This window comes from Vespa crabro, chromosome 9, assembly GCF_910589235.1.
Source record: "Vespa crabro chromosome 9, iyVesCrab1.2, whole genome shotgun sequence".
NCBI classification, from domain to species: Eukaryota; Metazoa; Arthropoda; class Insecta; order Hymenoptera; family Vespidae; genus Vespa; species Vespa crabro.
Window position 1 is genome coordinate 5,972,501 of NC_060963.1, and position 24,795 is coordinate 5,997,295.

General features: G+C 27.1%; 3 protein-coding genes and 2 non-coding genes across 8 annotated transcripts; 2 read left to right on the top strand and 3 right to left on the bottom strand.

The window, feature by feature from the left end:
* Positions 1 to 2,121: 2,121 nt before the first annotated feature.
* On the bottom strand, positions 2,122 to 2,194 carry Trnav-uac. The gene has a single exon. It is a non-coding gene; the product is annotated as a tRNA-Val (tRNA).
* A 3,315-nt stretch (positions 2,195 to 5,509) lies between these two features.
* On the top strand, positions 5,510 to 7,863 carry LOC124426586. Its single transcript, XM_046968433.1, has 5 exons — positions 5,510 to 5,756; positions 5,848 to 6,036; positions 6,150 to 6,308; positions 7,204 to 7,407; positions 7,515 to 7,863. Exons 1-5 carry the CDS (start codon positions 5,655 to 5,657, stop codon positions 7,779 to 7,781), a joined length of 921 nt encoding a protein of 306 aa, XP_046824389.1. The 5' UTR covers positions 5,510 to 5,654; the 3' UTR covers positions 7,782 to 7,863.
* On the top strand, positions 7,022 to 7,093 carry Trnad-guc. Its single transcript has one exon. It is a non-coding gene; the product is annotated as a tRNA-Asp (tRNA).
* A 167-nt stretch (positions 7,864 to 8,030) lies between the features above and the next one.
* On the bottom strand, positions 8,031 to 10,632 carry LOC124426564 (CD63 antigen-like). The gene is made up of 5 exons (XM_046968384.1): positions 10,374 to 10,632; positions 10,038 to 10,226; positions 9,646 to 9,810; positions 8,809 to 9,024; positions 8,031 to 8,710 (listed from the first exon to the last, which is right to left on the bottom strand). Exons 1-5 carry the CDS (start codon positions 10,434 to 10,436, stop codon positions 8,648 to 8,650), a joined length of 696 nt encoding a protein of 231 aa, XP_046824340.1. The 5' UTR covers positions 10,437 to 10,632; the 3' UTR covers positions 8,031 to 8,647.
* Positions 10,633 to 12,662: 2,030 nt separating this feature from the next.
* Positions 12,663 to 23,854, bottom strand: LOC124427094 (superoxide dismutase [Cu-Zn]-like). Of its 4 annotated transcripts, none has more exons than XM_046969569.1 (5): positions 23,619 to 23,854; positions 16,024 to 16,087; positions 15,710 to 15,925; positions 15,045 to 15,295; positions 12,663 to 13,191 (listed from the first exon to the last, which is right to left on the bottom strand). In XM_046969569.1, exons 2-5 carry the CDS (start codon positions 16,075 to 16,077, stop codon positions 13,086 to 13,088), a joined length of 627 nt encoding a protein of 208 aa, XP_046825525.1. In that variant the 5' UTR covers positions 16,078 to 16,087; positions 23,619 to 23,854; the 3' UTR covers positions 12,663 to 13,085. The 4 variants fall into 4 exon arrangements, with proteins under 4 accessions (XP_046825525.1, XP_046825524.1, XP_046825528.1 ...); XM_046969568.1 differs by lacking the exon at positions 23,619 to 23,854 and adding an exon at positions 18,608 to 18,702; XM_046969572.1 differs by lacking the exons at positions 12,663 to 13,191; positions 23,619 to 23,854 and adding exons at positions 14,287 to 14,860; positions 18,608 to 18,702.
* Between the last annotated feature and the right edge of the window lie 941 nt (positions 23,855 to 24,795).

Sequence of the window (24,795 nt, forward strand, 5' to 3'; positions counted from 1 at the left end):
TCCTCAATATCGATTGTTGAAAATAATAACAACAAAGCCAAATTATAATCCGATATTATATCGTGAAGATAGAAAAAAAAATGATAGAAAATAATATTAGAAGGTTTACCGAAGTACCCAGCTATTTTTTATGATATTATTTCTATCGATAACGTATAGGATGCATTTGTAAGCTGCAATTGCACTTTTCTTAATGGAATTATTTATACTTTAAGCTCGTGTAATCCTCTTAAAATTCAATCATCACGTTCCATATCGTATTGAAATGAAATAAAGCAAAATTTTAATATCTCTCAACTCTGTCTATCCTTGAATAATATTAATTAAATATTAACATTATTTTATTAAACATTGGTTAAAGTTTAACGACTCTTCTTTTGAAATCGAAAATATTAACTCGAAGTATTATTCGTGATCACTCATCTGTAAAGAATTCCTAGAAACATCGCTCGTTTACAATCTGTCATTATTTCCTTTTTTTTTTTCTTTTTTCATTCCATCACGTTACATAATATCGATTTCTTCGTGTTCTCTTAGTGAAAATTACGACAGCTCAATATAGCCAAATATCGCATGATATAATAATATATAACTTGAAAATACCTTAACGGAAATGAATGTTAAAAAGAAAAAAAAGAAAAAAAGAAAACAGAAAACAAAGAAAACAAAAAAAGAAAAATCTAAAAACGCTCGTAAAAATCGTAGACAACCTGACCGTTGTAATTCCAGAGCGGCATGATCATCGTGATGTCTGAAAAATATTTTTACACCGGTTCGTTCGTTGATCGTAAACTCCGGTACAAAGAGTTGCTTGTTAGATGGTTAAAGCCTGTTGCAATAGGCTATGACGAGTCGGTGTACACGTAAGATGCATTCATATATATATATATATATATATATATATATATATATATATATATATATATGCATTTGCATCGTATCTATCTCCATACAGACTTTTCACCGAGTTTCTTTTTAATACGGTCTACGTATTCTTACGAAACAGAGAAAGAGAGAAGGGTAGAAGTCACGTAGCTCACTAGACATCTCGCCAAGAGATAAGGTATTCGAGGGTGCTCAAATGAAAAGGCACCCTAGAGGGCATTCTCATGACACTTGACCTACCTTTCTTCACTCTGGAGATTTATTAAGCGTGTTAAGTGTATACCGTCAAATTCCTCTTCCTCTATTTCGAAGAATACAAATTTCTTCGAAGGAAGTAACCTTTCTCTCTTCCAAATTCTCTATTCGTTTTTATTTAAATTTTATATTTATGAAAGAATAAATTAATGTCGTAATAACCAATTAATCAATGTTAGAAATACAAATTGATTCTTGGTCGTTGATAAAATGGCAAGATAACGAAATCATTTTTCGATTTCTTCTTCATTGTCCGTCACTCAATGGACCGTAGTTTTGTGATCCACCGTCCTTTCCTGTCTCCTCTCATTCGTTCTCTCTCTCTCTCTCTCTCTCTCTCTCTCTCTCTCTCTCTCCCTCTCCCTCATTACTTTCCATGCCTTTCTCCAGTATCTCATCGTTATGAGATAAAATACCGAGCGAGGAAGAAACTGTGGAATTGCGAATTGCGATTAAAAACCGGATTCATTCTCGTTACCGGCTTGAAAGAAACGAGAGGAAACGAAAGAACGGAGGTGCAGGTGGAGAGCCAGGTGGCTCACGGTAAGGAGAGGAACAGTGAATGAACGAAGGAACGAACGGATGAAAGAAAATTCCCTTTGCTCGTATTGCTTCGAAGCGGTTCGGTTCACTCTCGAAGCGGTCGAACGTAAAGGTACGACAAGACGAATGTGAGCACGAGAGTCGAATACCAATCGCGATTTTCTTTTCCTTCTCTTTATCTTTATTCCCGCTCTTTCTATGTCTAAGGTAAAAAATTTTTGTTATTTCAAATGCGTCTTCGAGAACGATCGATGCTCCAACATTATTGATTTCATCTAGAGAAAGTTGAAGCCGAAACATTACGAAAATTACAGGCTTACGAATCAGAACGACGATTATTTTTCAGAATAATATGTTTTAATATATATATATTTATAAAAGAAATAAGTATATGATAAAAATTTAATTAATAATACGATAAGAGAGAAAAAAAAAGATTGGTTCCGGCCGGGATCGAACTGGCGACCTTCTGCGTGTAAAGCAGACGTGATAACCGCTACACCACGGAACCTTGGTGTTAGTTTCTCTCTATAAATATTTTATTTAATTATTTTATATATATAATTAATTATTATTTATATTTATTAATATTTAAAAATATTCTATATATCTTATTACATATACTAAAAAATAATTTTTGAAACAGATATTTTTATCGATTTTTAACAGACATTTGTGTCGATAAAGTAGATTACTTTCTTTCCATATGAGTAAGCTTGATAGATGGCAGGTAAAAACATACTATTTATTTTTAATTTTCTAGATATAAATGAAAAAGAAATATATCAAAATAATAAATTTTTTTTACGTGGTTTCTTTAACATCAATGATTTATATCTGCATTTTAAACTTTTTAGATCCCTAATTATAAACGTCATTAACTCGCGACTGATTGAAGTTATAAGAAAGTTTAATAAGAGTCAGCTACTAAAGTTTTTAGTACTCCTTATCTTTTCTAATTATGAAAGTTAATATAATTTTTTTTTTCTTTTTTAATAAATACCTATAATTACGTTTGCATATTTATATAAGAGTGAACATTCACAATCGATATCATGTTTAGTAAAAAATTGCTACTCTGCACCGTTTACGAGATAATCGGCATTTAAGTATTACATTAGCTGACTTTTCATACAGTACATATATATATATATAACTAATTTTCATTTGATTATTCATTTGATTAACAATCGTCAGATTACATAATTTTTTTAAATTGTTTAAACTGATCTTCAAATCGTCAAAATAGATGATCGTTTGATTTGTAAATAATATATTACGCGTAGCACAAAAATATGAATCAAAATGCAATATGAATCTGTTAGACAGTTCATTAATATGCCGAGTTTAAATTTAAGGATTTAGATTTAATATATTAGATTGGTAAAAGAAGACAATAAAATAAAAGTATTTTTTATGAACTCTATGTCGAGAAGTAAATTCTCTCATATTAATTTTAGGATATTTCTTTCTTTTTTTTTTGTTTTTATACCTTCTGTAAAACTTTGTCGTTTATTTTACCTGTATCGCCATGTCAACAAAGCATTTCAAGAGATCACTTGTTTAACAAGTATTCGCTCAACTCTTTGGATAACTCTTCTGTTAAAATGTCGGCGATTTGGATAACGATCTACATAGTATATAGTAGCCATAAATGCGTTGCCGGCGTACTCACCTAATGCGAGGATCATGTTGGTGTGCTCTCGATTACTGTATATAGCCATGTCGACAGAATGACAAAAACTAATAGCCCAAATCGAAAACGATAACAAGCTATGACATTGGCGGTGATGTTCGTGAATAAAAAAAAAGAAAAAAAAACAACAGAAATAAAATTTATAGGATAGCCAAGTGTAAGCGTACTCAACCTATCTTCAATATCGATTTATTTGTAAATGAAACCTGTGCATGGAAAAACGTCACTTTACATTTACGATTTATTTTTCCTATATATATAGATTCAAACACTTTTTGATTATAGTATCCAGATCGATAACACACTTTATATATTATTAATAAAGTTATTGTCATTGATCAAGTTTAGATTTTTGTCCGTCTATTCTCATGTAAATAGGCCTATGAAACACTACATTTGGCGACTTTAATATTAATAGAAATAAATAATTAATAGAAAAAAAAATATGATGTCACAAAGGAAGAAGATAAAAAATACAATGAATAACGACAATGGTCATTCCATTGTGCAACACGAATGAAAAGTTGAGATATTTGTTTCCTAGATGAAAGCAATAGTTATGTATTTTTGATCTATTAGCCACGAGTAAAGATATAATCGATTTGAAGAGATAAAGATGACGTTCCTACATTACAAACATTTAAATCTGCAAGAAATACTTTATTCAATAGATATTATTAGATCCAAAAGGTTCAATAATTCAAGGAAATTATTATTATTTTTTATATAAAGAAATAGTCATCATTAACCTATTCATGTCCAGAAGCAGCAAGCTTCATCGCAGTAAGAACCTCAAAACACGATTTTATTTTTAATCTTTATCAATTATTCTATTTTTTTTAAACAATTATAGAAGAAAATTTTTATTTATTTCTAATTCATTATCAAAAATAAATTTACCGATGTTTGAATATTTATATTATTGTAGTTTCATATAATTCAAATTTTAATCTTGATATTGCTTATCTTATCTCAACTTTTCTTCTATTAATCTACAGAATTACTCATTATTTGATATAATTGTTCGAATTCTGTTTGTTATAATATTTTTTTCTCTTCTTATAATTCCCCATTTTGATTTTCGTGTAGTAATAATTCCATTTTCGTACCTTTAATCTTTTCGAATGCAATTTCCTCAATCCTAACATGTTTCAAGATTTTCTCTTTGAATTTAAGTATTTTTAACAATGTCGATATTTTTATTGACTCATTCAATTTCGATTGAATTAAAAAAGAATCCTAGTGTCCTTTTTTTACATTGTTGCCTTTTTTTCTTTGTTTCTCCTTTAATTTCAATAAGTATCTTGGCTCGTTGCATTTCCAATTCGACAATACTGTCTATTAATTTTGCTTGTAAATGTTCGCTTAATTATAACTTTTTTCCATTATATTTCCACGAGTTTTGCTCTAGGATTCATTTGCGAGGGAAAAATTTGTCTCACTGGACAATTCATGGAAATATGATCATCTACAAGTATAACATTCGATAAATCTCGATAAAGTTCGATTTTGTTTCATACGTGAAAGAAAAAGATCAGTGGTGTATCGTATGGGCTACACAAATTGGACTAAGTACAATCATTGTCATTTATATACAAAAGACATATTATTGATAAAATTGTTATTATTTACGATGTAAGTAATTATTGACGAAATAGTTACTGTGATGCACCGATACTCATACGAGTATATAGAACACTAGAAATATATATTTATCGGTGTATATATATTATTGATGGCAATCAATAACAAGACGTTAAAAAGAATATAGATAAAGGAAATATATTTTTAAGTTTCTAGTAAGTTATATAAATTTATCTATCATTTAAGCCGACAAACATACCATCTAGTATAGATCTATTGTCTTATCATTTAATTATTGTGATCTTATTATTGATTTTCTATCGTACATTTTATTCTTGAAATAAATCAAAAAATAATTAAAATGTATTTACGCCTGCGTTGCCTTTTTTTATATTACTTATGCAAAAATCATCAATCGCTTTGAATACAATCCATTCTACAGAAAGAGTAATTGAAATTTTTCCACGATAAAGAAAAAAAAAGTTTAGATATATCTTTGACGTGTAACATTTTTCTAAGAAACACATATAAGTGAATGATAATAACAACGATTGATAGTAACAACGATTGTCTGAGTTATTACTACGAAAACATTTGTTAACGATAGAATTCAATAAATGAGTACTCTATAAATTTAAGGATTGGATTACAATGTAAGTTGTTTGTCTGCTTAAGAAGAAAATAAATAAAAATGTGGGCCAACAATCCAGTTTTGTTACTCTCTCGTAAGAAACATCCATGGATAAGTACATTAATTCTTAGTTGTTACTTAACGATCACCTTTGCTGCAATAGTAAGTAATAACAACTTAAAATGCAATCCTTTTTCATAAATAAAAAAAAAGCGTGCACGTTAATAAAATATTGTTTTCGTTATTTTTTCAGCTTGTAGCTATAGCATTATTATATCTATCATTAAAAATAAAAGTACTCACATTATGGGATTTGATTTTACTGGAACCATTTCTTAGAACTGATAATACCATTTTATTTTCGTTTTCAATCCTGACAATAGCAAGTACTACTCTTGGATTAATTTCAGCCTTTGCATGTTCACAAAGAGGTCTATTAACGGTAAGATACCTTATAATTTAATAAAGAAACTTATGATATTATGCATATATATTAAAAACAATTCATACAAATACAAGATCAAATGAATTTATTTGTTTTTTCTTTTTTTTCAGAGTATGGGAATAGTGTTAATAATGTTCCATATTGTCAATATATACGTAATAATGTTTAGAGTACAAAATTTTATCTCTGCATCAAGCCTTTATCATCTTTTGGACAATACAATGCAAAATAATCCTGATAATTTGCCACTGCATATAATGCAAAAAAGTGTAAGTTATTAAATATCAATTATATAAATTAATATATACGTTCTATATCCGTTAAATACGCACTGTGCTTAATGTATAGGATCTTAATTAATTGTTCACTTCCATTTAGAAATTAATTATAATCATCGATCATGTGTATGTATATTTATATAATGTTATATAGATTTTAAATTCTTATAATCGAATCTTATTGTATTCAAATTTATAACTATAAATTAAATCTTTATCAAGTTTTTTCACACATCTTAAAAATAAAATTTCTATTTTAATCTTTACAAGTTTTTAAACAAGATACTTTTCAATTCTAAATGAAAAAAAAATAAAAAGAAAAAACATAGACAAAACAGATTACACTTTTAACTGAGAATAATTTTGTTATCGTCGTCGGTAACTGTTTTCCATCGGTAACTGTACTCCATCGATAAATAGGTTATGAAAATTATAAATAATTTTTGGATTTCTAATCGGTTATTTATTCATCAATTTTCTATCTTAATATAATAAAGCAACCCTTATTATAATAAGATTTCTATATATTTATATAACAATAATTAATCAAATCTTGATATCTTTTTCTTCGAGAATATCCCAAAGATTATCACAAAGAAATATCGGTAAATATAAAAATAAATATAAATAATAAATTATTTGTTTATAAATAAACATAAAAAAAATTAATATATATTATAAATATAAACAAGTATGTATCAAGATCCTCGGTAGTATAGTGGTTAGTATCCCCGCCTGTCACGCGGGAGACCGGGGTTCGATTCCCCGCCGGGGAGGATTTTTTTTTTATTAAAAAATAATTAACTCTAATCATAATAATTTAAATTTACATAAAATTTTTTTTATAGAATATTTAGAACATTAAAAGAATTTTATTGTTTTACAGCTTTCTTGTTGCGGAATTCATTATTACTACGAATGGAATGATTTACACAAAGTTATTCCAGAATCTTGTTGTAATAATGGGACTATTTGTAATGATAATGAGCCAACGTTATTTAAAATTGGTTGCTTCGATGTTATTACTAAAATATTACGGGAAGCTTATGAAGAATCAATTGAAATTATTGTAACATTAGATGTTTTTTTCGTAAGTACATACATAAACTATATACAAAGACAATCTGTTGAAATGTAGACATTTTTCTATACGCATTAATCAAGTTTCAATTAGTGAAAATTACATTTATATTTCAGGTAATTATATTATTTACGGGGTATTTCTATTATGCAACTATGCAGAAAACAAAACAAAAGAAGAACATGGAATTTAGTGTATTACCAAGAATACCGACACATGCGAATAAGCAACGAACAGTATCTACGTTGGACAATAATATAGTCCGAGGAGGAAACAATACAATTCAAAACAATAGTTCTAACGTTCACAATTCCGCTCACCTAACTAATCAAAATATGGAACCGATATACCCTTATTTATCCATGCCTGAACCAAACATTTAAATACACTAATGTCTAAACAACTTTAATTAATTTTAATTGATTTAAATATTAATCATCGTTATTAAAACCTGTAAAAAAACAATCTATCCTTTATATTCATAAATTTTATTAATTATATTTCAAAATTGATATATAACTTTATTCATTAGTATTATAAGGATGTTACTATTGTAATAATAAAGAATTATTAACGTTACTATTATTATTATATATACATATATATATATATATATATATATATATATATATATATATATATATATATATACCTAAGTATACATTAAATAGGTGCTTTTATTAAAAAGACATTAAAAGACTTATCGGTCGATGTGAGTTTTTTTCCAACAACAGTACGTGACAGTTATCTATTAACTACTAAAACATCTAGCATACACGTTCACACAAGTTAATCTAAATGTATTCGTTGTAATAAGTGCATGTATATAAAGGGTGATTCATAAATGAATGTCAATGCATTTAGGAATTAAATCTACATACTGATATAAGTAAAAAAAAGTTATATGAACATATGTCCTATATATCTTATATTAAATTTAAACCCTGAAGTATTGATATACATTTAAGAATCACCCTGTATAGTTACACAAACACGTTACAAAAATACAACAAAATGCAAGAAATATTTGTTATCATTTTTACTTTTACCCATAACAGATATTGATCAATCGATTAAGTATATTTTTCATTATAAATTATTTTTTCATACGAGGAAGCGATTCTGTCTTAATTCTTATTCCTATGTTATCCTTATGAAGACCAGCTGATGTAATTAGATATAAATCGAATAAATTGAACATAAGTAATGTAAAAAAGAAAATTCGTATGAAAAATTAAACGACCTCGTTTCATTTAGCAGTCTCTCTTTTTATGGCCATAGCTAGACAACAAGCAAGTATTATACCAGCAATCTGAAACAAAAAATAAATAAATGAATTCTTGTTAATAAATCTATTAAATAATTTTCGATATATACACATTGATAATAATTATTATCGATCGTACTAACCTCTACAAAAGCAATTCCGATTCCTACACCGATCAATATAGTAGCTCCTTTTTGAACACGCATTTTCAATTTTTCGAAGCAACCTTCTTTGTTAACATCTAGACTTCCAATTCCACAAGGATTTTGCATTTTCATGCAGCAAGAAGGTGGCAAAGTCGCAATGAAGGCATTGTTCATGGTCCAATCATTTGGTCCATCTACTCCGCAGCACATCAACTGTGATACAGTAGTTTTTATATTATATACGTGATCTCGAAAGGAACATAAGATAAATCAGGTATAAGCATTTTCGGATATACAAAGAGGGACCTTGCTTGATCGTAACCATTTCCTTGTCTCCTTAATCACCAACCATCAAGATTATACCAAGCATTATTCAATAAAATACTTTACTAAAATATTACAATACTTTCAAAAATAAAAAAAAAAGAAAAGAATATATGTTCCACGTTGAAATAAAAACAAAAATTATTTTGATATATCCGGAGAAAAAAAATGAAAACTCATTTTTCACTTCATTCAAAAGAAATTTCATTTGATTCATTGGATATCACCCATCGAGAGCATGCAATGTTTGTATTAAAAAATTTTTTATAAAACTAAACATTAAAAAACATTTTGGAAATTCAGTCGTAATAAAAGAAAAAAAATGTTAAAAGTTTCGTCCACTTCGTTTCAATATCGAAATTGAATAATGTAAACAAGATATATGTATGTGCAAGGGGTTTGCATTGTTTTCATTTGGAATTAAAAATGATATCGATTTTACCGCGCTTAATGTTACTCTATCGACGAAACCATCATAGGCTTGTCGTGTTCTAGATTCGGTCTACCGACCTTGCTCTGCACATTATCCCAGGCAAATTTGTCTGCGTCAGTATAATTCTTCATCGATTCCTTTAACGTATCCTTCATCGCCATACTGAAATCATTTTTGAAAACTGCTGCTGCAATTCCAACCGCAAGTTCGATCACAAAAATAATCAAGAGCGCACCTGCGAACTAGCAAAAGAATATAAAATGAAAGATCTAACAGTCAATCATAATTTACCGACGAATAATGTGAATAATTCATTCAGAAAATATGGTAAATTATTTTTGTTCATACATACATATATATGTATGTACATGTGTAGAAAATTAAAGATCAAAAATTACATAAAAGTATACATAGATATATGTTTCTGTAAAAAATAAAAAATCGCATTATTATATACACAAATTCTTACAGCGATCAACATGCTATAGTGCTCTTTAATTGCACCATAACAACCAAGGAAGGCAATAATAAAAACAATAACACCAGCGACTATGAGGACGATGGGAGGTGCCATTATCCTTCCTTCGATAAAATGGCTAAACTCGCCGACATCTCCGAGAACGAGAGCTCCCGCTACGATGATCCCAATACCAGAAATCTAAAGGAGATTTTTTTTTCGATTATTTATTATTATATTATACGAACAAGATATGTATATATATCATAAAGTAATAAAAAAGAAGGAAAGTAAAATAAGCAAGAAGAAAAGAAGTTGAATAAAATGTATCACTGTTAACAAACTTACAGCGAAGATCAAATTGAAGACGAAGAGGATATATTTAATCAGGCTCATACCGCAGGACTCCATGATATTATTTTTGTTATAATAATAAATTTATTATAATATCTGATTCTATATAATAATAATCTTATTACTATAAATGTAGAAAGGAAGTCGACGGAAATATATAATCAGTGGTTTCTTTTTTTTTTTTTTTTTTTTTTTACGAGCGACGCGTCATAATCCCGCGTCCTGTGCGAAGCAACCGGTGCACAGTAAAGCGATTTACATTCTGAGGAGTAAAAGCTCTGAACTAGTTCGATCGAAATCCTCGAGAAGCTTCGAAAGAAAGTAGCGCGCCACTAACAAGAATCCTCATTGGTCCTAGTCCATGGTGCTCAAGGACCTACTGGAGAACGCATAGAAATGGGACCGGCTCTTTATTGGTCGTTGATTCGTCGACGTGCATTCATTCTATGTTTTTCCTTGGTAACTATAGATACAACAACGACGACAACGATGATGATATTTGCTAAGTAAGGAAAAAGAGTTCGTTGCTTGTATTTATTATATTACAAGGTCATAATAGCCCAATCTTAATATTTCCCAAATTTATCAAAAATTTTATGGATTCTTCTTTCTTTCTCTTTTTCTTTTTCTTTTTCTTTTATTTTAATGTTTCTAAAAAATGGTTCATAAAGTTGCGTTATTTTTTCGACTTCATTAAGCAACTTAAACAAATAATACTATAATGCAACAGTTTTTAATCGGATAAACCTTGTTGGTATTTATTAACGGTTTGCAAAAAAAAAAAAATAAGACCAAAAAAGCTAAAATATCTACAATTAAACCAAAAACGTTTCAATCAAGAAATGAAAAAATCACTTATTACTTAGAAATCCATAGTAATTTTCAATTTCTACTGTTTAAAGTTTATTCGTTATCAACGAGTGAGATCGATCAACAATTTACCCAATTTCATAAACCAAGTTCAACGACCCAGTTTCCCTTCCAATTACTTTCCTTTATCCTATTATCGTATTTTCGTTCACGCGATTATTTCAATGACTAACTAATCGATAACAAAATCCTTTTTATTTACCACAATCATACAGGAAAATACATTGAGAAATAATGATTTTTTCCAAAACTACATCTACTATCTGATTATTTATTTCTTTTTTATTTTTTATGTGTTTTTTTATTATTATAATTATTATGTCTTAACTCGTGTTCTGTTTTTTGCCCTCGTTACCTACGTCGATCGCGTGACGCTTCCTCAAAGCACATAGCCTCGTTCGATCGTTACTTTTCTAGTCCGACGAACTTTGAAAGCATTTAGATCATTCATTTTCTTTCTTTCGTAATAATCTTTCGTTTTAACGAATAAAATGCGTAAAGAAATATTTTAAATCTAAGAAAATCTTTTGGAAATATAATACTAACAGGACTAAACTTTATAAAAAAATCTCATTTTTATATTTTTATATTCACAAAATATTATTTTTATATTAAAAAAAAAAAAATTGTAACAAACTTTATAACATTGATCAATTCTTTGCTTATAATTTTTTTCTTTTTTTTCTTTTTTTTTTTTTTTTTTTTTTTTTTAGAGGTATTTAAAAGAGGTATTCGAAATGAAATATGAATTTGAGTTATCGAAAAGAAAAAAAGATAAAGAAAATTTGTCTTAAATCGATGAAACATTTACAAAATAAAATCAAAGTTTATCTATAAGTTATCAAATTATATGATACAAATAACAAACAAAAGATATTGTATTTTTATACTCAAAAAATATTCGTCGTATCGTTTTTATAAATAAAACAAGAATATACAAATAAATATAACATAATAATTCGAGGATAAGATGTACGTAAATGTAAATAGGTTAATGGTAGTAGGATAAATGTAGGAACTCGAATTAATCGATTTTTACATGTCTAATTTACGTAGGTATTGTCAAAATTCAAGTGAAGAAATAAGATGATATAAATAATTTTTTAAAATAAAAATATCAAAAGTATTACACGAGGGAAAAAAATTTATTATGACAAAACGTCGTATTATACAAATAACATAATACAGAATAAATTTTACCGTTATTTACTTAAATAATACATATAGATATACACAAGTGTATATGTATGCATATACATGAAATAAAAAGAGTAAATCGATTTACTCTTTCTGCGATATTATATATTCGTTCGTCAAACGAAAAGCAATCTACTGACTAAGGCATCGACTAGAGGAAATAATTAAAGCAATTAAAAACGTTTTACGAACGAAATAAAGATAAGTGCGATAAACTTCTTTTTACATACATATATTCAGATATGATAAGTACATAAATACATATGAGTAACAACATTTATTACGTCTGTACCTCTGTTACGTCTGTATGTCTCTTTTGACATAATTCGTACGATAATTAAATAAATTTATTTAAAAACTTCATATATGTTTAATTAAAACATACATGTACGAGAGGATGTATCCAAGGTTGAAAGATCTTTCAATGATCTAAAATCAATATTGACCTCCATGCTTTCAGATATGAAGAAATTGACAGTATAAATCCGATATATAAGTTTAATACCACCGTTGTTCTTAGATTTTATCCATCAATATTCCTTCATTCCTATTCGATGTGAACTTTCAGATATAATAAATCGTGAAATGGATACGTTATATTTTTATAGATGGCAGAAACTTGTTGATTTTTTATGATGGTTAATACTTCAAGTGATGGAAAGTAACGATCATAAAAGTCGTTGCAATGATGAACATACTCGGTGATGTAAAAGGATTGGAACCCGACCAACTTCCTTTCGGTGACCTGAAAGCAAAAGCGCAAAAGGGATCGATAATCATGTTTCCTTTAAATGTAGGCTTATACCGACATATTTACAACGTATTCTTATTTTCTAAGAAAAATTCTCAAATCAATCCATATGATATATAATACATTCGCTTGGAATATAATAAAGAAATGAAATCAATCTATCATGTGGAAATAATAATTTATTATAAATAAAATAATAATGACACACAATTATGGGTTAGGTGTACGTCTATACAAGGTGTCCAATTTAAAACGATCCATCGAAATATTAAGGATAAAAGTTAAAGATTGTTAAAAGATTAATATCATGTGGTATATTTGTTTCTTTTTCATTTCTTTCCTTTTTTTTTGTAGTTGAGATCATTTAGAAAATTTTAAATCTCATCCATATATTTTTATACAGGATACTATATTTCTTCATTTTCAACATAATAATCATTATTCTATGTATGCCAAAAGTCAATGAATTTTGCTTTCGTTATAATTTGAAAGTTTCCTTGAAAATATATCAGATTTGAAACGATGAATTGATATCCAATAATATTATATTATTTTCTCAAATATAATTATTAATATAAATATAATTATTTTCTCAAAAATAATTATCGTACGATTTTTTTCATTTAAATATCATTTAATATTTGTAAAATTGAATTCAATTTAAAATTAATTAAATTTAATTAATTAAATATAATTAAATATTTATAAAAATATAAATGACAGTTCGATCTATTAGATCATTGAGAAAACTTTCAAATTAACTACTAATTGATAATCTTCTCCAATTTTTATATGTAACAATTTCGTTATATCGTTTTATATGGGATACCTTATATATTTAAGGTTCAAGCAAAAACATGATAATTAAATCATTTTTCAATAAAATGAATGAAAACATATGTGTACGAATATATAGGTAATCTGTTATTCGATATTCTTGCTATTTCGCTATAGTTTGTAATGATGAAATAATATGTAGGAATAGAAAACATAAATTTGTACATACATACATACATATATATATATATATATATATATATATATATACACATGAGGGAAAACTAAAGCGAACAAAAAAAAAACACCAAAAACTTAATACACATATATGTACATATAAATTTCGATAATGTATACACAAGATTAAATGTATTCTTATTTTATAGCGCTGGTTTAATAATTCACATCTAAGAAAAATGACATCGGACACATAAGCATCATGGGAAATAGGACGAGAGGATATATGAAGCAAGAGAAAACAACAGATATTTTTATACGTATTACCAATTTACATATAAAAGGTAAACAAGACACTAAACTATTTATGATAAAGATAACACTTTAAAAGGCCAACTTAATACAAAATAATATCATAAGTTTCAGATTATTCATCGCTCGTGTTACCTTAGATATCTCCTTTTCTTCGTAGTCTACGTTAAACGATTAATATCAAAACAAAATTTATTGAGAATTTACGTTGAGTATATAGAGACAAATAAAAAATATCGACTTATGTATTAGGAATGAACGAACCAAAAAGAATCGCAATATCCTAATTAAGACGCATTACTAATCTCGAAGCTATTCTACTAGCGTGTCGATATCTCATTCCCCCATTGGAAGTTGTCCTTTCGCCATTCTCAATCGATGAACGCCACAATTTTAGCTGTAATTTACATAATAAAATTTTTTTAAACGAATCCTATCGATCAGGATTATATATTTCATATATTTTTATTACGTATTCGTATACGTTTTCGTAAAATCACACTGGTGTAAGCTGTAAAAACGAAATCAAAAGACTTTTACATATATAGGTACATATATATATATAGGAAAATATAACCTACTGAATTCCAATAATTCCACAGGCCCAACGATCTCCCGCGTTTCCTGTCGAAAGGGATAAAGTGCTGTTGCCTTTACCCAAATCATCTTCATCAGAGTGTATTACGATAGCACGACCCACAATACTATTAGGTCCAGTGAGAGAGATAATCGTGTCGGTGATATCGATGACCGCTTCTCCATTGGCATCGGCTCTGATATTACCCAAGTCACCAACATGTCTAACTGCGTTCTCCGGAGCACCATGAACGTTCTATATGTGCATATACATATATATATATATATACATAAATACATATATATATATATATATATATATATATATATATATATATATATATATAGGTATTTGTATAGATATAGTATATATATTCGTATGTATAATATCCTTGTGTTAAAGCTATATTTAGTTATGTTGATTATCGAATTAATCTTACACAAATTGTATGATATATTCATTTAACGTTCTTTTATAAGTTTGTTAAAACTAAAAATATAAAGAAGGATTCATAGTCGTTCATTTTATATGAAACTTATTAAGAAGTATATATATTCTTTCTTTTTTATCTAATCGAAGAAATCTTTAACACGATTTAAATAATAAAGTTTGCAGCTTTAAAGAGATTATTGATATTGAATACTCGACACTTTTCAAAATATTACTCACATTTTCAGGATTAAAATGAGCACCAGTCGATAAACACCCTTCCTGTATATTTCCTTTTTCATGAACATGAAAACCATGAAGTCCTTCCGTCAGACCGTTCACTTGACCGCTTAATTTAACTGGTCCATTCGGCAAAGATTGAGTAATCATGATATCTCCTGTAATATTTCTCACGGATGAATTGTGAGGGATCAGATGAACGACAGCAACCAGTTCCTAATATATTATTTTATTGAGAAATAATTAAAATTTCGTTTGGTTAAAAAAAGAAAAAAAAAAGAAAAGAAATAAAATCTTAGAAAAAAAAAACATACCTCGGCTGTGACTACTGTAACAGCTATGATAAATAATATGACCACGCGATACATTTTGAATTATCTGAAAAAAAAAGAGATACAATATCGTACACACGTGCAGGTACATAAAAATATTTTGATAAATTGTATGGTTCTAAAACAAAAACATAAAAAAAAGAAAATAAGAAATCGTAATGCAACCATTATAAGATTCTGAATGGATTAATTTTTTATGTTGTAGAGTTAATCCATTCAGATTATATACATATATACATATATATATATATATATATATATATATATATATACGTACGTATACGTAAATACTTTTGTAGAATATTTTTAATTAATCGTATTTAACACTTTTGCATCAGGTTTTTTGTTTTTTTTTTCTTCGCAACAAACATTTTATAATGTTATTATTATTCTCACTTGATGTACGAATGAGGCAGTTTTTTTCAATTCCTTTAAGGAAAACATGTTGATAGGAAACTTCATTACGCTAATAACATTTACGATGAATAAGATACGTCATGAAATCATTACGATTCTAAAATTTTTTTTCTAAAGTTTTTATTCGTTTTTTTGTTTTTTAAATGGAATGACAAACGTTATTACGTTCTATCTACTCTTTCATTGATTATTCTCATAAATGAATTTTTATTTTCATTAAAAAATAATTCCTAATCGTACTCTTCGTTTATGATTTATATTAAACGTGAATTTGTCAAATTTAATCCAATTAAATTTCTTCCTATACTATATTAAATTAATTGTTTACTCAGTTTTAATATGAAAATGTTAGATATAAATAAAAAAAGCATAAATCTTATCAGAAATCAATACATACTATATAAACGAGTGAAATAAACATCAATATTCCATATCTACGTATATGTAAATGTCAATAAAGGCCTCATTCAATAAAAGCATTTACTGTAAAATAATGTTTTAGTTTGAAATGTTTATATACCATAAAAAAGAAAAATAATATTAGAAAGTTACCTACATTAAGTTGTCTTCTTTATCATATACAATAACAAAGGAAAATAATCGATTAAAAAAGCAGAAAGTATATCGATCCTACGAGGAAGTTCCATTAAAATATGAATTACGAACGCAGACCTTAAGCGATATCAGCCAAACTTCTATGAAATATAGTGAGTCACAAAATTAATCATATTCAAACATGGAAAATGAACTATCTTATTTTTTTTTAATGAACAAAGTGTCATTATCGAGTATATCAAATATAGTAAAGTTTAATAAGGAAATGATGAATAATTCTGAGAAAAATCATTATACTGTACAATGCAAATTTTTGTAAAAATCAATATAATATTTTCAAAGATTTTTTTTTCACCCAATCGTATTATAAATATTGGCAAGTAGCATTAATATCAACTATGATCTTTCAAAGATCTCAATTTTAATGGCCGTTGAACTAGGTTAAACGACGATGTAAAGATTTGTGAACGACTATATATAACTCCTTTCAAAATTGATAGGCTTTGATATTACTTATGATAGGATTTAATGAAAACTTATTATTATTCCAAGCAATCACTATTTCTTAATAAACTTTTGACTAAACTCATTAAACTTTCTCGATTTATTCAATATTTCTAAACACTTTGTTCATTCAGGGGAAAAAGAAAAAAAAAAAACATTCATTCTGAAACATTATGGAATCAATTTTGCGAGTCACTGTACACATGACGTACATATCGATCGCGAAAGAAAAGGTACTCATCTAGAAAGCATGCGCACAAAACTACTATATAACGTGTCGTTTTTTATTCGATGAAAAAAATTACACATAGGAATAAGCCTCCACGATTATTTAACATAAAAGATATTTATTAGAAACGATAGGCAAACGATTTAAATGAACGGAATCACATATAAGTATTAGCGTCACATTTATAAAAGAAAAAAGAAGGTTGCACTTTTATTAATGCAACCCTAGAAATGAAACTCGTCACACACTTTTCTTGAATAAGACGAAAAGAAATATCTAATGATTAAAGTTATCAAAAATGAACATAATTAAAAATAATTTCTATTTTTCGAAATTGTGATCCTTTCCAAAAGAAAACAGGATTTATAACGATGACCAAATCTTCAAGAAAATCTCACATAAAATTAAACAAAATTGGATTTTGACACTTTTCAAATAACAATCATTACAACTACGATTGTAATTCTAAAATAGCTTTTTATAAGATTCAACGTTTTACAATATTTGTTCGACACTAAATTTGATCTAAATGTCATTCTTTTCTTTTTCTTTTTTTAAAAGAAATAATATAAAATCGTTATTTTTGAAGCTCCACATTTAACTTGCTTTAATAGTAAAAAGCTTCGATTCACTTTTGATGTGACAGATTTGTGACATGTAGATATGTATTTATCCAAACAATTTTATCAAATTTCTTTAAAGATATATCAAAATTATTTAATTATTACGTTTTACGCGATATTTCAACTAAAATGGATTCGCGAAACTGTGCATCTTATTATATATTTTAAAACGTCCCTGACAGGTAAGGAGGACAAGCTTATTAATGAATATGCAAGAGAAAAGTGAAAGGGAACCTACCGAGCAAGAAACGAACGTAAAAGTCGAGCGAATAATACGAACACCGAAAGACTGACTATGGATGCTGTGCCATATGTTCCGCTTATATTAGCTTCTATGTATACATCCCCACCCAATGTTCAAGCAAATCGGTTACGGGCAAATACCTCGTAAAAGAGCATACACCGCTGCTTTGTAACTTGATAACCGTAGGATGTAGATATGTATGTACGCTTTGACAATGACGGAAGATTCGAGATCAGCAAGATACTTAAAAAATTTATTCATTTTTATGCTATTAACAAAAGAAAAGTTAACCGTGCTGATAATGTTCTCTAATCATTTGTATTATAAAATCACGATGACAAGGATATAAAAAAAATTATTGTTCATTTTTTCCTTACTACATGCACACACACACACACACATAGACATACACAAATCTTTCTAGGATAATGTTTTTATTATCGTTCAATCGTTAGATCGATCAATTTTTTTTATTTTCCTTTCAAAAGATGCTAAAAATTTATGTTTCATAGAAAGAATGACATATATATTTATACGTCTATATATCACGCGTTAATGAATCATATTTTTTAATTATCTTATCCTCAGTTATCTTTTTTTTTTTTTTTTTTTTAATACCCACGCGAAATTAAATTATTATCAATCGACGATTTTAACAGATACAAGGATTTACAAAATTTCTAAGCCTTTTGCCAAAGTCAAGCATTTCAAAGTGCAATCCTGTAGCTCAATTAGATCTTATTTAGACAATGTGTTATAGTCAAGATACGATTGGACGTATCCGTTGCAAAGTAGCATTGCACGAAGTGATGCATAAATGGACATTGGGTTAATAGGATAATCGCGAGAGATAATGGAAGAACCGCGAGCACTTCTCGATCTTATCATGTCAGAGATTTATATGTATATCTATATATGTTTAACGTTAACAAATAAGACTTTTGCTGAAATAAAGAAATATTTATAGCACTAACGATGCTAGACCATTATGTTATTTTCTTACTAATTGTTTTTCATTTGCTTTTTTTTATATCTTCAAAAAATAATGATGTATATATATATATATATATATATATATATATATATATATATATATATGTTCTATCCCGCCTTTTTTATACTTGCACTAATATTAATCTACGAATAAAGAAATAATTTATCCATTCATCATAATAAATCAATAACAAAGATTATCCATAGTCTTCTTTTTGTCATTAGTGACTCATAAAAAAAAATGTATGAATAGTAAAAAGAAAAAGTAAATATTATTGGAAATTTGTAAATGATGAATCATATAAAAAAAAAATCCATGATTATAAATGATTCAAAAAAAAAAAGAAAACAGAAAGAAGATTTTAATTATTATTATCAGTGATTTAAGAATAATTGACAAAACGATTATTATTATAGTAATACTAATGCATATATTGATTGAAAATTAATTCACATTTTGATTTCTTTAATATATAAATTCGAGAAAAATAAGGTTTTCTTAGAATTCTCCGAGTTAAGTGTCTGAATACGATCGATAAACACATATAAAGGTTACGGAACATTCCGCGTTTATATTTTTCCAATTGATATCTGTAAGTGATGAAAAATTCTAATTTTATATATTTAATCTGTCTTCGTGTTTTCTAGGAATCAACAAAAATTTAGGCGAATAATATTATTTACTATTCTATTTTCATTACCTATGCATTTTTTAATTCGTTATTAAAAATCCACATACATATATCCAATTGAATTTGCTTATACTCGTATTCTATATCTATTATGTTAAAAATGAATACTTTTAATTCTGACAAAAGAATTTACAGTAAAAAATAATAAACTAAGTACAAAAGAGCCTTACATATAATGTGTTAACTATCTTTAATCTTTTCACACCCACGAGCGAAATATCTCATGATCTACCTAACGCTTTGAACTAGATATAATACATCATCACATTTCTAAACATGTTTAAAAGTCATGTTGTTAGTAAGTATCGAATCTTTAACGAGATGGTATTATCAAGATTAATTTCGATTGTATTCGAAATGTATAATAAAATCGATAAGAATATTTAATGATACTCGAAAAATACGAAAATTAAATAATAATCGACAATAAAGAATGATCATTAAATATTCACCAAACAAATGTCTGACGATCGACATTCTATAAATTACGATCTACATATATGAATATTTTATTGAAAAATACGAAAGAGTTAATCGTATTTACTTATTTACTTGGTTAGAAGAGACATATACCCGATAAAATTATAGAACATCAATGGTATGTATCAAGTGGTAGGGATAATTACAGATCAAATTGAAGTCTCCTTTGTGTGCTTGAATCCTCTTTATAAAGGAAACCGGATATTGCATTTGCAAGGCTCCGATTGGCTGTTCAACTACGCAGTAGCATTTCGCACAATTGGGATCTTGTCATTATTGTTTCCGTCTTGTATAAATGCATTGACAAAATTTAATTAACGTTTTACTTCCGCGTCATATCACCGCACATTTTAATTGCTACATTCCCGATAACTTGGTTAGAAAATAAATTCATTTTTTATTGGAACGAAAAAAAAATATAAAATATTGAATAAGCTTACGTTGTTATCATTTAATACAAAATCGAATTATTTTATTTTATTATTAAATATATATTTTCTTAAAAAATGATGAAATGTAAAATGTATCCGATACAACAAATTGCGAGAGAAATAACAAACTAATTGTTACATTTGTTAAATCGTTTACTTGTAACTTTAAAGACTGTTATAACAGAGTATTAGGATTTTATTTCAAAAATATTTTTATATTAAAATCTTAAATTCTTAGACAAATTTTTATCTTAAATTCTTAAAAAAATATCAATATATTTTTTTTTTCGAAACACTTTCTTTTGGAAACACATGATATTAGATTACGATCGATATTAGTTTGTTTTCAATACTCAACGAGATATATTATTAATAGGCGTTATATAATAAACGTAATTCATATTTATGATTATTCTTCAGTACTCATGTATTAATCTGAATTCATAATGTATCAGAATGTTTGTGTTCTACACGATTTCTTCTGATCAATGTGTATATATATATATATATATATATATATATATAAACAAGTATGTTATAGATACTTTTCAACTAGCTAGTTAGAATAAATAGTGATCATTTATTTTTAAAATGAGGAAAATTACAAACAATGATGTAAAATAAGAAATTTCCTCGAACATTTCATCATATAATATATGTACGTGTATGTGTGTATGTGTGTGTGTGTATTTATATTTATATATTTATATGTAATATACATATAATATATAACATATATACCAAACTGATATATACAACTATCAAGCCATATCTTTTTTCTGGTTAAAATTAGAAAAAAAGTGTACAAACAAAAAATGAAATAATTCTAACTTGATTATATATTCATGATCATATTTTTTTCACAAGTAAATAATGCATGTACATTTTACAATTATAATATTTTCTTAATTAGAAACTTTCTTTTTTTACATACATCGAATTCCCATAAAACAAAATATTAGGCTGTAATATAGAGCGTAATCCATCTTATTTATTAATGTTTTGTATGATTGAAGGAAAAAGAAGATTAGAAGATTAGACTATTCGTAAATAGTTATCTTATCTACTGCGTTAAACCTGTTGATTCCAAATTCAATAAAGATTACGGCTAATTATAAGTATATAAAGAATATATAATTATAAGTATATAATAAGTATATAAAAGAATACATTTCTTTTCCTATAAAAATAATAACTAATTATCTATTATGTGATCATTGTTAAATGAAAGATACTTTAAACATAAATTTTTTTTTTGCAACGTTTAAAATATTTCTTTATAATCGTTATAACATACGTAGTACGTATTTGTCCAATAGATAAACCTTGGCATAACATCTTATGGTATATAGATCGAACCAACGAATAAGTAACAATAAGCTACTTGATCCATAAATAATTCGGTAAAACTGTCTTATAGAACTTTTGCGTTTGACCTTTTTCTAACTGTTCCTGGCATTCGTAAAAACGGAAACTAATAAAATATTTCACGACATAACACCACTCATTATTTCTTTCTTTTATTTATTTATTTTTTTTTCTTCATCGTTTTTTTACATTATGCGACATTTCTTTGACGGTTTGAGTCTTACATTCTCTTTTTTTGGTGTGAAATGTCGAAAAATCTAATCGCATCGTTAAATTATATGAAGAAAATTATAATAATGATTATGATGATGATGATGATGATAAAATTTGTTCATCATAATTTGTTCATAATAGACATAAACTTGTAAAGAATTAATTAGAAGATAAAAATAAATTAAAGAGCTTGTTTCCAAATTATTTTAAATTTATATTCTACAAAAATAGACATTGACTTCGTTTCTCATGCAAAAAAAAAACAGATCACAAATATATATAATAAAACATATTATGATCATATTTTTGTATTTTAAAACATCTGATTATACCTGAAATAATTTCTATTATTAGATATATAATTACATTTAAATAGTTATAATAAAAATTACAATTTCCTCAGATTTATGAGAATTTGGAGGAAAAAACAAAATCTGTTCAATTATAGTTATCGTTTACTTACCGAAATAGATAATTCATTTCACGAGAAGCATTATAATCTGTTAACTTTACGATATGTCCTTGTCTCTTAAATATGTAATTATTAAAATAATTGTGAAAACATTTTAACTCTAAAATTAACAAAGAAGAACTAAATGAAATTAACATAATATCACACGCGATCTATATTAAAAATATTAATCCAAATTAAGAGAACCGAGACTGTAGTCGCGAGTTTTTTGCTCTAGACGATCAGAATTTCATCGGCATTTATTAGGCTAGATGGTATCTGACACACGCGTATTTAACACGTTATTTCGCGATAGAAACTATTTTCTTCCTTCTTGTTTTATCACAGAATACATGATAAGAATTTTATTAGCATACCCTTTGCTTTTAGCTTCTCCTTCTTCTTCTTCTTCTTCTTCTTCTTCTTCTTCTTCTTATTTTAAATTCTCGCTGATTCTTTTCACTGATATCTGAGGAAGAGTAAATGGTCGATGTATCTTACGATATAGAATAAGAATAAAAAAAAAAACGATCGAACGTGCACTGTGTCGTTGTCAAGAAGAAACTGAAAGCAACCTATAGACAGGTGCGACATTCACTTTAGACGACACTCCAGTGTATCTCAGGCTTACATTTCATGTCAGTATACACATAAATACGCGTATATCGTATACGTTCATGTATTGCATATCTATATATATACGTTTGTAAGTGAGAACTACGTCGTAACCAATGCCCCACTATTTTCTCCTCGAATATTGTTGTAGTTTCGTCATCGTTGTCGTCGTAATCATCAAGGTCCCATGGACTATTATGCGATTACTATAAGTTCGCCGGTTTACAGATAAACACCGAATGAAACTTATCAATGATTATAAAAAGAAAAAAATGATTACGATATTGTAAACAAAAATTCCGATATATTATTATAAATCAATTATTTTATAATTAAATATTTTACAGCTAAACAATTGCATCGTGTAATATGTATTATATCACATTAAACAGTTATATATAATCAATATATATTTTGGAATATTTCTTTCGTATTTGAATTGAAAAATATTTTTCTTTAGATTAAAACAATGCTTTAAAATATATTGGAAATGATCAAAATGAATGGTTAACAATTTTAAGAATTCATTTTTAAAATCATATTTTAGAAATAAGAAAATTTATTAAATGAACCTATCAGATAGAAAAATTAAAAAAATAGAATACGCTCGCTGACAATTTCATTATTAATCTCTCTTGGCTTTTAGGCTAAATTTTCCTTGGCCCGCTTACCTCCTTTTTCGATTTCTCCTTGAGAGTTTATACTTCTATATGTATACACAAGAATCTTTTTGATACGAGCAATCATTAAATAAATCTCAAAAACATTAACATTTAGTCCATAGTATCAACTTTCTAATATCATAACATTGTAGATAAATAGTTAATTTTTCTTTTTCATAATTCGGCGATAAATAATTTTCGAATAACGAAATCTTTACAATCGATTCTGTATTCAATTCTTGGAATTAGTTTTATAATTTTCCATTATTTTCCACTT

Coding starts and splice junctions, on each gene's coding strand:
- LOC124427094 (XM_046969569.1), bottom strand. CDS start 16,077: ATGTATCGCGTGGTCATATTATTTATCATAGCTGTTACAGTAGTCACA. Junction 15,296..15,709: donor CTCATTTTAATCCTGAAAAT/GTGAGTAATATT, acceptor ATGCACATATAG/AACGTTCATGGTGCTCCGGA. Junction 13,192..15,044: donor TGTGGAATTATTGGAATTCA/GTAGGTTATATT, acceptor TTTTGCTTTCAG/GTCACCGAAAGGAAGTTGGT.
- LOC124426586 (XM_046968433.1), top strand. CDS start 5,655: ATGTGGGCCAACAATCCAGTTTTGTTACTCTCTCGTAAGAAACATCCA. Junction 5,757..5,847: donor CGATCACCTTTGCTGCAATA/GTAAGTAATAAC, acceptor TTATTTTTTCAG/CTTGTAGCTATAGCATTATT. Junction 6,309..7,203: donor TGCATATAATGCAAAAAAGT/GTAAGTTATTAA, acceptor ATTGTTTTACAG/CTTTCTTGTTGCGGAATTCA.
- LOC124426564 (XM_046968384.1), bottom strand. CDS start 10,436: ATGGAGTCCTGCGGTATGAGCCTGATTAAATATATCCTCTTCGTCTTC. Junction 9,811..10,037: donor ACTATAGCATGTTGATCGCT/GTAAGAATTTGT, acceptor TTCTTTTGCTAG/TTCGCAGGTGCGCTCTTGAT. Junction 8,711..8,808: donor TCGGAATTGCTTTTGTAGAG/GTTAGTACGATC, acceptor TTTTTGTTTCAG/ATTGCTGGTATAATACTTGC.